This window comes from Sebastes fasciatus, chromosome 6, assembly GCF_043250625.1.
Source record: "Sebastes fasciatus isolate fSebFas1 chromosome 6, fSebFas1.pri, whole genome shotgun sequence".
NCBI lineage: Eukaryota > Metazoa > Chordata > Actinopteri > Perciformes > Sebastidae > Sebastes > Sebastes fasciatus.
In genome coordinates, this window is record NC_133800.1 from 23,834,103 (window position 1) to 23,851,779 (window position 17,677).

The 17,677-nt window shown below is 39.2% G+C and overlaps 1 protein-coding gene across 1 annotated transcript; it reads left to right on the plus strand.

The window, feature by feature from the left end:
• The first annotated feature begins 4,240 nt into the window (after window positions 1-4,240).
• zbtb34 (zinc finger and BTB domain containing 34) lies at window positions 4,241-15,929 on the plus strand. The gene is made up of 2 exons (XM_074638632.1): window positions 4,241-4,398; window positions 13,583-15,929. The coding sequence occupies exons 1-2, from the start codon at window positions 4,381-4,383 to the stop codon at window positions 15,143-15,145; spliced, it is 1,581 nt and encodes a 526-aa protein (XP_074494733.1). The 5' UTR covers window positions 4,241-4,380; the 3' UTR covers window positions 15,146-15,929.
• The last annotated feature ends 1,748 nt before the right edge of the window (window positions 15,930-17,677 follow it).

Consider the following 17,677-nt stretch of genomic DNA (forward strand, 5'->3'; position numbering starts at 1 on the left):
AAAAAGGAGCAGCACATCAGAGCCCCAGGCCACACCACCTGGAGCCCCTATACGATCCCTGGCGCTGCACCACTCACAAGCAGCCCCATTAGCTTACTGCAGAATAATTCCCGGTCAACCAAATGACACTGAGCTAACAAAGCCCCATTTCAGAAAAGATTACAACTTCAACAGGAAACCCTTTGATTATGGGTTTGTTTGAAACGTTATCAATACCATGATCATTCCTGCGGATCAACAAAACCATCTCTAATCACCATACCTTGGCTGAGCCTTCAGTTGTGCATCAATCTCCAGAAAAGAAAAAAGAAAAGAAGCAAATTGGGGTCGAGAATAGAGGAGTGACTTGTTTAACAAGAAGCACGTGCAATGACAAAGCGATTCCTTTCTCTGCGTTGATCACCCACCTGCACACAGATTAGGTCAGATATTCACCTGAGCTGCCAACCTGTCACTCACACTCAATAAAAAAAACACACACAGCACACATTCATTGCATGTTGGTGCTCCTAACAGTAGACAGCAGACAAGACTTTACCTGTCTCTTTTAGCAACAGAAAAACAGACACAGTATACGCAGTGCTGGCAAGCAGCTATTATAATAAAAATGAAGTGAAAAATTGCCATGAACTTTAACTTCTGGTTGGGGGTCACAATATACACAATTCAATATAATCTGCCAAGATTTAAAGATTATGAATTATACAATATTGTAAACCCAGTTTTTGTGTAAACTCAAAGTGCTTATAAATAATTATACTTGCAGTGCTCTATTATTATATTCAAAGCTCAGTACATAAAAGTGATTAACAAATCTCTTGTCTACATTGGATGATGGCCAAACATATTATAAAGCTCAATTTAAGTTCTGTTTTCTTAAGATCCTGCATGAGGGTTACACTTACAATAACTTCAATTGTGTTATTTTTGTACTTTTATTGGATTAATGGAAAAACTATGCAGATGATCAGAAATATTTATCTGAGGAAATACTTTGATCTTTCTAATAAAGTTCCTCATTAAATCCTGCAGTATCTCCCTCCTTTGTAAATGCTTAATCAATCACGATGCACAAAGTGAGTTAAGCCTAATATAGCTTACGTAACTAAGACCAGACAACCAAAACCTGCACAAACAGGTATTCATTTTGGTAGAAAATAATAATAATAGTAATAATAATTTGAAAAATAAACATAAACAAATTAATATTTTTCTTCACAACTTAAGTTAGATTTTATATTTTTTTGTATAATGCCACCCGATTGGTTGAATAAGACATTTTCCTGGAGAAGATCAGGTACTATTAAGGGGTCAGCTGACAAGTTTTCATTGATATGGCAACCTTTCCTTAGTCGTGTTGATGCCTTAGGCTCAGATAACTTTGTGGCTGAGTAAGGTTTGGTGTGTTCACGTGTATGTGTATATATATATATATATATACATATATATATATATATATATGACCAGGAACATTGTAAATTAAGTATTGGAAGGACCTCTGATTTGTCTTTGTGTTCACATTTTTCTCCACCACTCATGTAATTGTTTTTATGCATGTCAGTGCCCTAGATAATAAAGTGTACTGTCCTAGACCCTTAACAATTTATCATTATTTATTTTGTTTATTTTCTTTCTTTTAACTATGATTATTTATTTTATTTGTATATTTATTTTTATTTTATTTGTACACTTGTTTTCCTTGCGTGGTTTTAGTTGTGTGCCCTCTGGGTGTTGTCATAGGTAGGGGGTTGGGTGGGATATCTATCAGTCCAAACATGTTTGTGCAGTGGATTGTCAGAGTTGTATTAACAAAATTCAGAAATAAACTTTGTTCAAAAAGAATAACACATTTTCTTTGTAATGGTGGTCCAACTCTCCACATTTTGAGAGTTGAAAGGGAGGAATGGGATGCAAAGCTGATGTTTCATCATTCATTTAGTCTCTGGCGCCCCTTTGTGGTGTCTATGCAGAACTGAATGAATTTATTTTTATTTCAGAAATACAGATTATGCAACTCATTCCAAAAAAAAAAATTATGAAACACTGCAAATGGCTGAAAGACTAAACTAAAATGTGACTATCAGAGTTTCTAAAGAGTTTAGAGTTGACACCAATGCCTTTGTAATAGTGGTAATAGTGGCACAACTCAGCTCACAACTGCTACCCTCAGTTAGTGGGTGAAATAAGAAATAAAATCAGTTTCTATCAATGTTTTAACTTTTTTTTAGAAGATTCCAGATTCCAGATTCCAGATGTTTATTGTCACGCCGGCTATAAAGGTATAATCGTGTGAAATGCTTTTTGCTGGGAAGCTCCATTAAAATAATAAGTTATATTACAATTATAAAAGGAAATACTTTGTACAAGGGCATATTAAGAACATATACATATCAGGAAGTATGAATGTACATATATAAGAAATACTTTGTACAAGGCATAAAGAGAATAAAACTGTGTGTGTTTCTGTATGTGTGTGTATGTAAGTGTGTGTGGTGGAGGGGGGAACAGGTGCACAGGTACACAGCTGTAAAGGTATGATTTTAATTAATATTTATTTTTAATGAAGAATTTTAATGAAGTCATAAAAATAAGTAGCCTGCAACATTTACAAAACAGGAGAACGAATGCACTAAAATATACTTATATCCAGTGTCAGTGTAAAGTGGAAGCAGATGAAACTGACCCTATGTTTGTCGATAACATAATGTTACCCTCAGTTAGTGGGTAAAATAAGAAATAAAAGTTTCTATCATTAAGATTATGTAAATGTTTCCAATGTTTTAACTTTTTTTTTTAGAAGAGAATAAAACTGCATGTTTCTATATTTGTGTGCGTGTGGTGGTGTTTGGGGGGATAGGTGCACAGGTACACAGCTGGAAAGGTATGATTTTAATGAACATTTTTAATAAAGAATTTTAATGAAGTTATAAAATAAGTAGCCTGCAACATTTACAAAACAGGAGAACAAATCCAGGTCCCTCTCCCAGTGTGTCAGTGTCAAGTGGGAGCAGATGAAACGGACCCTAAATTATGCTACCATGGCATGGGTGTGTAGACAGTAGATAAGCTGGAAAGGTATGTCATCTGATTTTAATGAATATATTTTTAATGAAGAATTTTAATGAAGTCATAAAATAAGTAGCCTGCAACATTTACAAAACAGGAGAACAAATGCTTATAATTATATCCAGTGTCAGTGTAAAGTGTAAAGCAGATGAAACTGACCCTATGTCATGCTACCATGGCATGCATGGGGGTGTAGACAGTAGATAAGAGTATGAGTGAGCCACGTTATCTGTTGAAAACAATTTGGAGACCGACTGTATGCTACTTTACAGTATATATATATATATATATATATATATATATATATATATATATATATATTGGATTTATATATATATATATATATTTGCACGTGTATTATGCTCTCCATCACGTCGTATATTCAGAACATGATGTCTCAGTACAAAACACTGACACGATTCTGGTTGTCTCTTGGTGATCACAAAATGCTACCCTCAGTTAGTGGGTGAAATAAGAAATAAAATCAGTTTCTATCATTAAGATTATGTAAATGTTGCCAATGTTTTAACTTTTTGTTTGTACGTAAGTGTGTGTGAGTGTGGTGTTGGAGGGAGGGGGGGACAGGTGCACAGGTACACAGCTGGAAAGGTATGATTTTAATTAATATATATTTTTTAACTTAGTTTTTATTGCAGTTTCAGCAACTTATATAATCATCATCACATTCTTTACCACTGTATTTTCATTTTACAGCTGTCTCTTTGTTTTTACACAACATTTCACAACTTAAAACAAGGGGAGAGAGAAAACACACAAAAAAACAAGACTTCATCTTAAACTATAAGGGTCTTAATTAATATTGTTAATGAAGTCATAAAATAAGTAGCCTGCAACATTTACAAAACAGGAGAACAACAAATGCACTAAATATACTTCCTAGTGTCAGTATAAAGTGGAAGCAGATGAAACTGACCTTATGTCATGCTACCATGGCATGCATGGTGTGTAGACAGTAGATAAGAGTATGAGTTTGCCACGTTATCTGTTGAGAACAATTTGACTGTAGGCTACTTTACATTATTTTCCTATATATTTATATGTTCTCCATCACGTCCTATAGTCAAGAACATGATGTCTCAGTACAAAACACTGACAACGAGCAAAAGGGAGGGGCTGCCGCAAAAACACACCACTGATAGAATGAATGCAAAGAGCCAAAAGAAACACTTCCTGTTGATGCAAAAAAATTGCAGCAGCAAAACTGTCTGACACATCTGGACTGGAGCTGGAGAAGAAGGGGGGGAGGCCTGGCTGTAGTGTTAGCGAGCTACTGAGGGGAATGGACAACGTTTAATGTTTATCTGCAAGACGGTGAGTTTAATAAACTTCAACTTTAGCCTGGTGCAATGTCTTTTTGCTGTGACAATGAAAAGTAATGGGGGGGAAATAATTGCCGGCGGACCGTGAGCTAGCTAGCTAAATGCTAGCCGTGTTAGCTCAATGCTAGCTTAGCTTAGCCGCTACTATGGTGATGGTTGCTATCGAAACTAGCGCTAACTGTTAGCATAGGCTAGCTAACTGTTAGCATAAGCTAGTTAGCTATTCCATGACAGTTTGTAACCCGCGGTCGACGTTGTAACTTCACCACTAACACACAATGTTGTCAAGCTGTGTTTATAATCAGAGAATGTGTGATTAAACTGTAGAACAAATCCACAATGTGTAAAAGAAAGTTAGGCTTTCTTTTCTGGAAATAACTGCTCCGATTCTAGGCTAGCTAACATAGCTAACGCTAAGCTAGTTAGCTTAGCTTAGCTAGTGCTTGTGTGCTGCTTGATAGTTGGGTGGTTCGGCCTCTGTGAGACCTCTGTGAGACGATGTCATTTATTTTAACTAACATTAATCTAACTACAAGTTACAGTAGAAATAAAGGAGAGCCTAAACAAAAGCAGGTAGTTAGATGTGCCGGTGAATCTAATGTTAACCTTAGCTGCCTTTGCTTAGCTTGCATAGACCCCCCATCAATAGCTAACTAACGTTAACCACTAACAGGAGGGTTTGCAGTAAAGTTTGAGACGCCGCACATTTGCTCCCCAGTGTGTATTTGCACTGTATGCATGCATGCATGGGATCACTGCATGCCCTCAGTGTCCATGCACGATGAAGCTAACACTTTTAACACAGCACTTTATAGACTGCACATATTACATTTATTTATTTATTGCACATACTATATTTATTTATTGACAGACTGCACACACTATGTTCACCCATTCACTGTATCTTTTATATCTCTATTATTGTTTTGTTTTTTTAATAATTTTTGTATACCTTTACCTCTCCAGTGTTTCACTCTGTTTGCTGATGTTGCTGCTTTGACACCTGAATTTCCCTCCGGGGATTAATAAAGGTTCATCTTATCTTATCTTATCTTAACATGGGTAAATGAATAAGTTAACATACCGAATGTATAACGAAGACTAAAAAGCCTTATTATAAACCTACTGTAGGTCAATGAGGTGGCCCTGTATGTATTAATTGTGTCTTAAACTAATCTGGTAGGTTAAATTACCTACAATAGTTTTTTGCAGGGTACGTTTTAAGCTGAAATAAACTGGGGGGGGAAAGTTCGGAAACTTGTGTTTGGTGGATTATTTCCCTGTTGTCACAATGCTAATTGGCATTGTATTTTACATGGTTGGAAATCATGTTTATTTACCTTCACAATGATGTCCAACTTGTAAGGATCATGTATTTGTGGGATGAGCAGCACAGCTGATTATATGGGTAGCGCCCAAGAAAAATTTGCCAAAATGCTCTGCCAATGGTAAACAGTGTATTCTCCTGTTGGTACTGACTCTTGTTTTGAGTTATTTGGTGGATTGGATGATTGAACTCTATTAGTAACAAGGAACAAACAAGACACATTGGCTATTTTACACTTTATTCATCACTGACACACATCATTGTGAAGGTAAATAAACAGGCTTTACAACAATGTAAAATTCAATGCCAATTAGCATTGTAACAACAGAGAAATAATCCACCAAACACAAGTTTACGAACTTTTTTCCCCCAGTTTATATCAGTATAAGCAATGCCTTTGGTCATAATTAATGTACCAGTAAACTAATTGTACGTGATGTTATGACAGGCAAGGACAAAGTGCAGGAACCTGGTATGTTATTCTGTTACACCTGGGTTCACCTAGGTCACCAATACTATTTATTGTTATTTCTGTGACATTCATTTGAAATTCAACAATCTGTAGCCCAAACCAACAGCATGTGTCACTCCGGGACAATTGCATCTGAAACTAGTCAAAAATATTTTCAACTATAAGGCATGTCAGAACACGGTGGAGCCAAACCAATTACGGCTTTTGCATGAGCAACCATTATGGCTTTGCACCCATTCAACCCTATTTTTATAGTCCCATTTCTGTTTGGGATCAGCAGTAAAACTGTATTGGGTTTTGAACCGCCAGCTTAGTTTGGTGATTGTGCAATACAAAGGCATATATAGATGCTAGGTGATTACAGTAATGTCTGGTGGAAACAGGACTCTGTGGTCTATCCTGGTAATCTGGAAATTCAGAAACTGCTGGGCAGTGTCAGGTGTTATTGTTTGTAGCAGTTTTGTCAGAAGCCAGGCCATACTTTTAACATAATTGCGTAATTTTCCCTGATACTTTTGGCAATCTTTTTTAAATTTTGTTTCATGCCCATTATTGTGATATTTATCACTTAATTATTGATATAGATGTAACTACTGTTTTCTAGCTCACAAGGTAAAAACTTGTCTAATGTTGATAATCAAAATATATTAGTATTTACTCTCTCAGTGTGATAGACAGTATTTTATATACTAGAATATACATTTTGGAAGTGTAGGAAACTTACCTGAAGAAGTCGTTAAAACAGACACTGTATGTATGTAGACATTTGCAGGGTTTTTCCTGCATGTCAGCAGCAAATGGTGGCTGCCATGGTTGAATTACTTTCTACCATTAGCAAAACCTGACCATTTGGCGGTCATAAAACCTGTTTTAAGGGCATTGCGTCAAATGTATCACTGCCATTTGAAATTGCAACAGTGGAATCACTGCAGGGTGGCTCTAGGTGAAAAGGCAGTGGAGCAGGATGATATCCTAGCTAATTAGTGCTGGTCATTAAAAGCACTGTTCACGCTGCAAACAAAGATGTGGTAAATTTGTCAAGGTTGATTGTAGACAAAATGCAGGATAACTGCTGCACGAGGGAAAGGGCGAATTATGGAGGTCAAAGTCAGTACGGTTGTGAATCGACTGGGTTTCTTGGTTAATCTCATCTGGATGCATCAGTTGTTGTTCATACTTGGATGTAGCAAACATAGATATATAGATACCGCATTGCTTCAGCCTGTTGTTGCGATACGTTCTTGTCGCCGCCATATTGGGGAGGTCAGCACTGGCCTGTAAACACATAAAAGTGAACAGGGGAGCTGCTGTTTTCTAGATAAAAAGCACTATTACGGTTTACATTTCTCAACCGATTTCAATGAGTCGTTTTTATATTCAAGGATTTATGATCTATGAGGAGTAGAAAAAAGTTGTCTCCAGTTACTTAAAATTTCAATACTAGGCTATAATCGCTGCTAGACGCTCAAAAGAGTGTGTATCGATGTAAGCTAGGCTTAACTTTACATGAACTGAAATACTTACGTGGTGGAAAATAATTCATTTTGCTGAGAGTTAACGTTGGTGTTCCAAAACCCAAGCCATAACAGGCTTTATTGTTTGATATATTAGACACATATCATAAATTTCAAGTTTTAAACACAATATTATGTTAGCTAACAATAACAAGAGCTAGCTAGCTGTTATCTGGTGACTTACAGAAGCAAATATTTTGTTAAGATGTAACTTTATTAACAGATAGACTGGCCGGTGATCCATGAACCGGAAGCGGTAACGTTACTGAACTGTTTTTCACAAAAACTTTTTTTTGTGGGGGGGAATCTAACCTACAGTACTCATGTAGATGTATGTATGTCATGTATAAAAACAACTCATTGGAATCGGTTGAGAAATGTAAACGTTATAGTGCTTTTTCATCCAGAGCTGTATGTGTTTACAGGCTAGTCCTGACCTCCCCACTATAGCGGCGACGTTGACGTATGATCCAAAGGCCAAGGCGGCATCTGCGTATATATCTATCTATGGTAGCAAATGTTGGAAACGGGAAGATAACGTTTGGCTGTCCTTGTGGATGCCTTACTGTCATATACACACACTTTTTTTACGGTCTCTTTGCCTTGAGCAACACCGTGTCACCAAGAATAACTTGATTGTATGATCATGGCAAACTTATTTCACTGTACTGTACAGTGCTGTGTAATTCTGTTGGTTAGTTATGATTACTGTTCAGTGTTAGAGTATGAATATGTTGTCGGAAAAGTAAAGATAAAAAGGAGTCTTTCAAGTCTTGCACTTGTGTCAATAAGCACGAGAGTAGGCTGAAATGAAAGATGAGCATTTTTCCAGTTATTTACCCCAAACAAATTAAATAAGAGAACACACCCAAAGGCTAAGCATGCAATATTTAGCTCTACATACTGAGCTCCCACTATGCCTTAACAATTTCCAGATTGCATCGCATGTTATTCTCACACCAGCAAGTTCCTCACATCATACCTTCCCTTTATGTATCAGAATTTAGTCTATTTTTATCTTGTTTTTCACTATCTGTTTGAAATTGCTCTCCCAACCTTTGCTTGTTAAGCAATTCTGTTCTGCGTCTGGTCTGCCCCACAAGCTGTTTTTCCAAAGTAGGTGAAATGCTGCTGATGTTGAAGAAAGCATACAATGCTTGCTTGCTGACTTTGATTTTTCTTCTAATGTTTTTTTTTTCCCCTTCTTCTTTTGAGTGACATGCCCAAGTTATAGGCTTTAGATGGTGTCTTACCACCAGAGTAATGGTCAGCCAAACTATCACAATGTACTCAGTTTCCTTTATACCTACCTACCTGAAGCAGCTGTGTCAAGAAGGTTTATTACCACGCAGGAAACTTGGATGGAATTTGTGAGCCGAGTTTAAACATTTTAATTTTTTTCCCATGTGAGCCAAGCATGTGACCCTCACCCAGCATGTGCATCTCAACTACTGAGCATACATTCTTTGGCTGCCCTTCAATTTGGCTCCATTCAGTACACATGCTGTTGGCAGCCATAACTGATGTGTTTTAGTGTATGAACACGCTGCATTTAGTGGCTGGTAATAGGGGAGTGAAAATAATATTCAGTACACCTTCTTCTTACGATTCTCTTGTTTTGCTACATCTTTCTCTGTCCTGTGCCAGGATGAGAGCATGTGGTTTATTGGACAGGTGTCTTGGCAAGCTTTGGCAATTGGAGAAAGTGTTTACGTTCCCAAAGTGCTGATAGGGACTCAGTTCGCAGAAGATCATGCTGAATCGCCAGCAAGGGGCAGGGAGGAAGGGAGGAGGAGGAGGAGGAGGAGGAGGAGGAGGTGCCGCCGCCGAGGGAGAGATGGGAGAAGGGCAGATGGAGTGGGGGGAGAGGAGGGTTAAGCTGGAGAACTGACACATACTAAGGTTTTTGCAACACAAAAGTATTTGCTCTTACAAATACAGAATTGCACAGTAGGTACAGTAGCATTTGATTTCACAGTCGCTGCTTTCTAAAGTGTGGTTTAACTAATTCTGCTGAGAAGGCAGGGCCTACAGTATGCTTATTTTCTAGGGCTGAGACGATACACCTATCTCCTGATTCGAAACTATCACGATACTTCGGTGCTAATTCAATATGTATTGTGATTTTTAAGTATTGTGATTGGATATTACGATTTATTGACATTTTTGTTAACTTTTTAACACTGGACCATGGGGAAAAAGTCGAATCATACTCTTCTAGGGACTTTTATTTTGGAAAATATCAAAATTATAATAATACAATACAATAAAGATATTCGATTTTCACCATCTCACCAATCAATCTTATTTCCATATATGTAAATACAGTTCCCTTTGTTAACACCTTATTTTGAAAACCGGACCTAGTCACACGTGTCTACCGCTAACTTCGCCATATCCGTCTTTAGCTCTCCCCGTCAGCTCCGTTCTCTTTATACATCCATGGTCAGCTCCGTCTGGGCCGTTTGAATGCATTTAACATAAATGTCAGTATATGGGTGCTCTACAGTTCGAGCGTCTACCAATTTGATCACGGAGATGAGAGTGACGGGTGGATTGACCGCATGTTACTGCAATACAATAACGTTTCCTGTCCATGACAGAGTTAGCATGCAGCTTTAGCCATCATGTCTAGCTCTGCTTTTCCTGACAATGGGTAAAACCTAAAGTGTTTCCATACTTTCCTGTATGTGTAGTGTTTACCACTTTGGATTTAAAATGTGAGGGTGCAGTTTGTATCTACGTGGACCCTCCGCCGTTTTCTACTTTCTCATTTTGGCTAGCTGGTTTGTTTTGGTTGAAGGATACGGAACGGATATGACATCACGTTACTACTACAACAATGAAAGCAGTAATTTCCTTCTATCTCCGCATAGACTCAAATTAAGTTAATATACGGATTCTGGTATTAAAAAATCTATTTCAAAATCGTAAAAAAAAAAGGCGATACATAGTTGAATTTATTTATTTTTTCTCACCCCTATTATTTTCACTATTTAATCCACTATAGAAGTGAGCCCAATGGGGGTCCGTGACCTAATGTGTATCAGTTTAGCGGTTCTTGACATGGAAAACCACTGTGCTATGAAATATCTTAACGCAGGGAGAGGCAGCTGTCAGTTTGAATGAGAAGATCAACAAGGATTATCCACAATAGGCAGTTATGAAAGCAGTTGCATCAGTGTCCTTAATGACGCACATTTAGTACTTCCAAGAGGCCTTGAAGAAGGGCTTTGTGAGATGCATTTTAAGAAAGCTGGATGCTCACCAAGCAGAACCAGATTTTCTTCTTTCTCTGCCAATGTGGCATAACCTATACCTTTTGTGGTTTCCTCATACAGTAAGGTATGGCTGTTAGGTACAATGTGTTCAACTAGTCACAATCGTTTGATCAACTTTCCCGTCAATGTCCTGTTTAGCAATAATGGCTATGGATGAATAATCAATTAAAAATGAAATGAATGACAAATGAAGAATAAACTATACAGAAAGTAATTTTCAAATTCAGAATTTATCTTTATGTCATTACGTCTTTGTTCTCACACTTCTTCTTATATTTCGACTTGATTCGTAATCAAACGAATGTGGTGCCACTCCTAGAAAACAAACAGTATTTTCAGCACTCCTGTTCACTTTCTATATGTTGCTCAGGAAAGAAAGTCTGCCAAATGGTTAAAATGTATACTGGTGGCATTATGAAAACATACTCCATCTATGCTATATGCAAATCGTGTTGCTCATTTTCTGATTATGAATTCACAGCAAAAATAGTTTTGGGTTACCAATTGTGGCTTCGCAGATGTCTTTTGTTTTTTATTATTGGGATTGAGAGATAGCGAAATGGTCAGATAATGTATAATGTTTAGTATGAGCCATCTCAATACTTTGATGAGGCCACTGTTGACAGTCATTCCTCTGGCAAACTACTGTGAAATTGCTCTGCTGCGGGATCTTATTTCAGATCCACATTCCATTCACTGGACTCTTTTTTTTTTTTTTTTTAAGGCCCGTGTACTGTATAACTGGTAAAATTGTGAATGGATTGTTGTATTTAGTCACATGTGCCCTACACAGCAAGGCAGCATGATTCTCCGGGAAAGCGTTTATTTTCTTCTGTAACCAAAACAAATTATTGCTATTTGTACTATTGTATTTCTTGTCTGTAAAAGTGTCCTTCAAAGAAACAAAGCAAGCAATACTTGTCTGCCACTGTGTCTGCCACTCAGAAATTGTATCTGCCACTTTTGAAATCTATGCGCTAAATGAAGGAATAACATTTTAGATCTGATGTCATTCAATGTTCGATATATTTGACATAAAACAAATTATATACATGATAAATTACAGTGTACGAATTACACCGTGGCTTCCAGGGGAGCCCTATTTTGGGGGGAGGGATGGTACTGTACACAGTACTGTACTGTACTGTAATTTGCTATTGTCATCTATAGTGGATATTTGCATAAAAACACAATTTAAATGATTATGATTATTTAAATATTTGCTTTGATTTAAAAAAAAAAAAATCTTGGTAAGTTGTTAGGAAGTTAAGGAGGTCATAATTCCCTCTCTAATATCTAGTTTATATTGCTGTGAAAACATCTCCTACAAACAACTGGATTTATTCAAGTTTCTCGCCAAAAACTAAATTTTACGAGATTACATTTGAACACATCATGATAACGTTGTAATTCACCTTCACCCAATAGTCATTGTAGCCTACCCCTATGTGCTCTGCATGTTCGACAGTTGACAACTGACTCATCTGGTTTAAATATGTAGAAAAGTCACTATGCGTTGCTTGAAAGGAAAACCAATCAGATGAGACGTGATGGAAGTAGCCTCCCACAACTACTTTTGTTCCCACACACAGCAGTAGAGTTGAGAAGATGGATTCAAAAATAGGATCTCGCAACGGGCATTTGACACCAAACGGAACAGAATTGTCAAGTCTTTGCGGCGACGCAGCCTGACCTCACAGATAACTTTGTGGCTAATTTGATTGGTTGAATGTTAGCAAAGTGGTAGACTCAGTAAGAGTCCCTCAGCCTTGAAGTGTATTTGTGCGTGCTGTAACAGGGATTGTGAATTGTGAGCACTCATTCTAATGCACTCATTCTAATGCAACTTTCCAAAGCAAGTATGGCAGACACTTTGTCCTTCGGAAATGAAAATCTGCTCTCCTGAACAATAGAGGTGGACCACCAGTACCAGAGTATTGACGCTTTAAACGGGCCTGTGCCAAAGTCGTGGCTACCTTCAGGGCTAACCCCTTCAGTAAACAGACTTGCGTTAAGGATGCGCTTTTGGGCGGCTGTTGGCACTAGAGCAGGTCGCCCACCAATCGGAAGGTCGGCGATTCGATCCCCGGCTCCTTCAGTCACATGCCGAAAGCATCCTTGAGCAAGCCACTTAACATCAAATTGCACCTGAAGGCTGAGCCATCGGTGTGTGAATTAGTATTTAGATTAGATCCTGATGGGCATAGCTGCATGGCAGCCTCTGCCATCAGTGTAGGAATGTGTGTGTGGATGGTTGAATGCTGACATGTAGTCTAAAGCGCTTTGAGTGGTCAGAAAGGTGCTATATAAATGCAAGTCCATTTATATAGCAGCCATTTATAGGCTACTCAAATACAGCCTATAAAGTGCTGTGTTTACTCTAATGCATTCAGTGTTGTTTCTTTTGGCATATAATTTGTCATATACAGTACTGTATAAAATAACCCTGTCATCTTGAACAGCCTCCTGTCTCATTGTTCTTATGTATACAGTACAATATTTTTTTTTAACTGTGAAATTATGAATTGGAAATGCAATGTTTCAAAACCTAATGTTTTTGTTTTTTTTCCTTTTCCCACCAGGCAGCCGACAAACTGGAGAAACATATCCAAGAAATGGACGACGGCAGCTACATCGAGTTCGATGTGCCGGAGTTCAGTAACACTGTCCTGACCCAGCTCAATGAGCTGCGGCTGCAAGGGAAGTTGTGTGACATCATTGTTCACATTCAGGGCCAGCCATTTCGAGCCCACAAGGCTGTGCTGGCAGCTAGTTCACCCTACTTTCGTGACCACTCGGCTCTCAGCACCATGAGTGGCCTTTCCATCTCGGTCATCAAAAGCCCCGAGGTGTTCGAGCAGCTCCTTGCATTCTGCTACACAGGTCACATGGCCCTTCAGCTCAAGGATATTATCAGTTTCCTCACCGCTGCTAGCTTTCTGCAGATGCAGGCCATCATTGACAAGTGCACCCAAATCCTGGAGAGCATCCACTCCAAGATCAGCCTCCCAGTTGGTGTCTGCAGCCCAGAGAAGGATGACTCGCAGGCAAGCGGCAATGGGGTCAATGACAGCAACCTCTTTGTAAACCCTACGCAGATCTCCCCCCCTTACTACTCCCGGCAGGGTCAGGCAGGACACGAAGCGCGCTTTGAGCTGGCAGGAAAAGGCCTGGGCCGGGGGCGACAGCAGCAAGAGGAAGGCCAGTCGGACCGAGGCAGTAGTGATAGTGTGTCAGAGCTTGATGCTCCCATAGAGGGCGAAACGGAGCAAGTGGAACTGATCGGCAAAGACGGGCAAGTAACAGATGTGCATGTGAAGATAGAGAAGACCGACAGGCCTACTTACTCTGATAGTTCCTCAGCCGGCGATGATGGCTACCACACAGAGTTGGTAGACGGAGAACAGGTATTGGCTGTTAGTGTGGGTTCTTATGGTCCTGCCATCCAGTCTGCTGCCTATTCTTACTCAGGGCTGTCCTCCCCGTGCTTTGTCAACCTTAGCAACTCCAGTCCTTCCCGCTCCATGCTCAGTGGTTACAGAGGTGGGCGAGCCAGGGCAAAGCGCCCCCTGGCCATCCCCGCAGGAGTGCTGAGTCATATCAAACCAGGCTCTGATGACAGCGAATCAGCCGCGGGAGCCACAGGTTTAGAGAACGACGTGCGAGAGCGGAGCCTGCGGAGCCAGTGGTACCCCTACAATGAGAGACTCATTTGCATCTACTGTGGAAAGACCTTCAATCAGAAAGGGAGCCTGGATCGCCACATGCGCCTGCACATGGGAATCACCCCATTCGTTTGTAAATTCTGTGGCAAGAAGTACACAAGGAAAGACCAGCTGGAGTACCATATCCGTGGACACACAGACAACAAGCCCTTCCACTGTCAGATCTGTGGCAAATGCTTCCCATTTCAGGGCACCCTTAACCAGCACCTGAGGAAGAAGCACATGGGAGCATCTGACGTCAGCAATCATATAGACTCTCCAGAGACGACGGAGGGAAGCTCAGGTCAGAAGGCCCAAGAGGAGACGTCTGAGGGGATGGCCTTTGAGGCGCAATATGCAGAAGAGGCACCAGCCAATGCTATGGAGGAGAGTTCAAAATGCAGTCCAGAGGAGGCTCAAGCATCAAGATGTGATTTTTAGGTCCTGCTTCAGGTTAAGGAAGCTTTAAGAAATGTTTATCTTAACTCAACTTAAAGGACTTTTTTTCTTTTTGAATCAGCTCCCTCTATTATAGACATTTCTTGCGTCAAGGGTTTCTGTCAATTTTGTGAAAGTTAGATGTTGAATGCAGAGAGCAAATGGGTGCTTTATAGAAATTTGATTCTTTCAAGCAAAGGGAGTAACAACTTACTATTTTTGAGGAGGTCCTAATAATCAAGACCCCCCCAAATTGATTTTCTCTTTTTATCTTTCCATGTTTTTTAAAACATATTTACAGAGTTATATAGGCATGTTGCAATAATTGATAATGTGAAAGCTCTGGTAAGATGCTTGTCATATCACCTTTTTACCTGACCTGTTTTTGCACATGTGGCCACAAGAGGTCACTTTACTCACAAGGAATGATTTTTCTGCCAGTGCAAAGCTTCGTGTGACATATCCGTTCAATACCTCATGATGCAACTACATACTCATAACAGACAGTATTTTAACTTAAATGAAACTCACCAGGTTCTACCTCATAGCCAAGAACCTACCAGGCACAGACGTGTTCACCGTTTGAAATCCGTTTTTAGGTTGTATGTACAGTATCTTATATTGCCAAACCCTGTAAAGAATATCCTCTCAACACAAAGCCTTGATACTTAGGGGAAATATTCCTTGCTGATTGTATGGATTAGGGACGTAGTCCTTGTCAAATGTTTCATGGTCAGCCAGGATTAAGAAGGTGCTATGTTAGGAGTACATTAAATTTGCTAGCTTTCTCGTGTGTTTGTTTTTGGCAGTTGCGGACAATAGAGTAAGAAAATGGCCCTGCATATTTTCAAGATTTTGCTGTCTTATAACGTTTGTTCGACACAACACTCTCATCACTACTGGAGATCTCTCTCTGTTGGCCAAGGCTTGGTTTTTAGATGCTGTCATCCATGTAATGGATGAATTACGTCCATACAGTGAAGTCATTTGTATTCCTCTATACTCTGACGGCAGACTTATACTGAATTATTGTATGTGTAAATTGTTTTGTCCTGAGGTAGGCTTCTAGGTTTAATACTCAGCGTTTGACAGAGACATGAGTTCTTATTGTCAACTCAGCACAGTAGGAACAGCTCTGTATCTGTTCATGTGAATCAATATAGTATACTAGTCTGAATAATATGCAAACAGAAAGAACAAAGGAATCTCAGCCATTTTGACATGGTTTTTCTTCCATTATTTGAAAGAGCTATTGGTTTGTTTCCTTTTTTTCCTTTCTGTCCTACCTTTTTTATGATGGGACGATTGATCTGTGATCGTTGTTCTCTGCATTGGTTGGGGTTAAATGCAGTCTTGGAACAAGTTTTCCTCGTTTGTCAATCCTAATTCATGGTGTTGACGTAGGTGCGGCACAGCTAGATTAAGGCTAAGAGGTAAATGTTGTTAGAGGTAGCTGGTGATCCAAAGTATTGATGCACTTTGCAGAGTTTAGTGGGCGGGATGGGTGTTGTCCCCATTGAGAAAATGTGCTATTTTCTGTCTTAATTCTGGTGCAGCAGTGTCAGGGTAGTGCTAGCTTCACAACAGCGATTTTCCTCCCGAGTAAAATTGTTGTGAACGTTGATGAGACTCTGCAATCACGTGAATACTATTGGCTACAAGTCATGCCTATGGCAACGCATTTTATCTATACTGTTTGAACCCTGGGTATCATTGGGATGGGGGTGTTGTTAGTATATAGGGACTTGGGTTTTACTTCCATGGTGATTTAAAGGAATCTGCTTTCACAGTAAATACATAAAAGGCACTTAGAAGGCCTGATTGGTTATCCTGTCATATTTAGTGGATTTAAAGCTCAGCTGGGTGCTATCCTGCTTTCTTATTTGCCATCCAGCTGTTTTTGAAAAGCACCTGCTATATGCTTTGATTTTGTCCCAGCTGGTCCATGCTGAATTTATGTCAGTGACATGGGTTTGATTATATCCCAGTTTCCATATAATTTTCTACTTTGTGTGCGTTTGGTGGGAGAATATTGTTGCTTATATCTAATGTTAAGAGTGCAGTCCCTTTTTATTCCACTGAATGTGCGGTCATTGTCTTCACTCGTTGACAGTCAAGATAGCAAACCAAAACGTAGGGAATTTTGCAAAAATCGGTATAGCTAGCTTTTCGTTAACTTTGTGTGCAAAGGTTTATCACAAACACTTTTGGTCTTCACACCCACAGTCAACCTCTACAGTACTTTTTAGATGAATGTTTTCTAAGTCAAGTTTATTTTTTGTTGGCCGCTGATGTAGTGTGCAGGATCGACAGCTGATCTGACCTCACTAAAATCAGCCGCCGACTAATTTGAATCTGCCTATGACGATTCTTGCCCTTCACCTAGAAAAAAAGGAGGAAATGCATACCTTCTTGTTAGTAATGTTTTGTGAGTAATAGGTACAAACTGCTCAAACAATTTTGTGCCAAGAGTTCGCACCAAAGACTAATAGGTGATTTTTAACCGTACGTTTTGAGTGTATTGCATAATTGAAT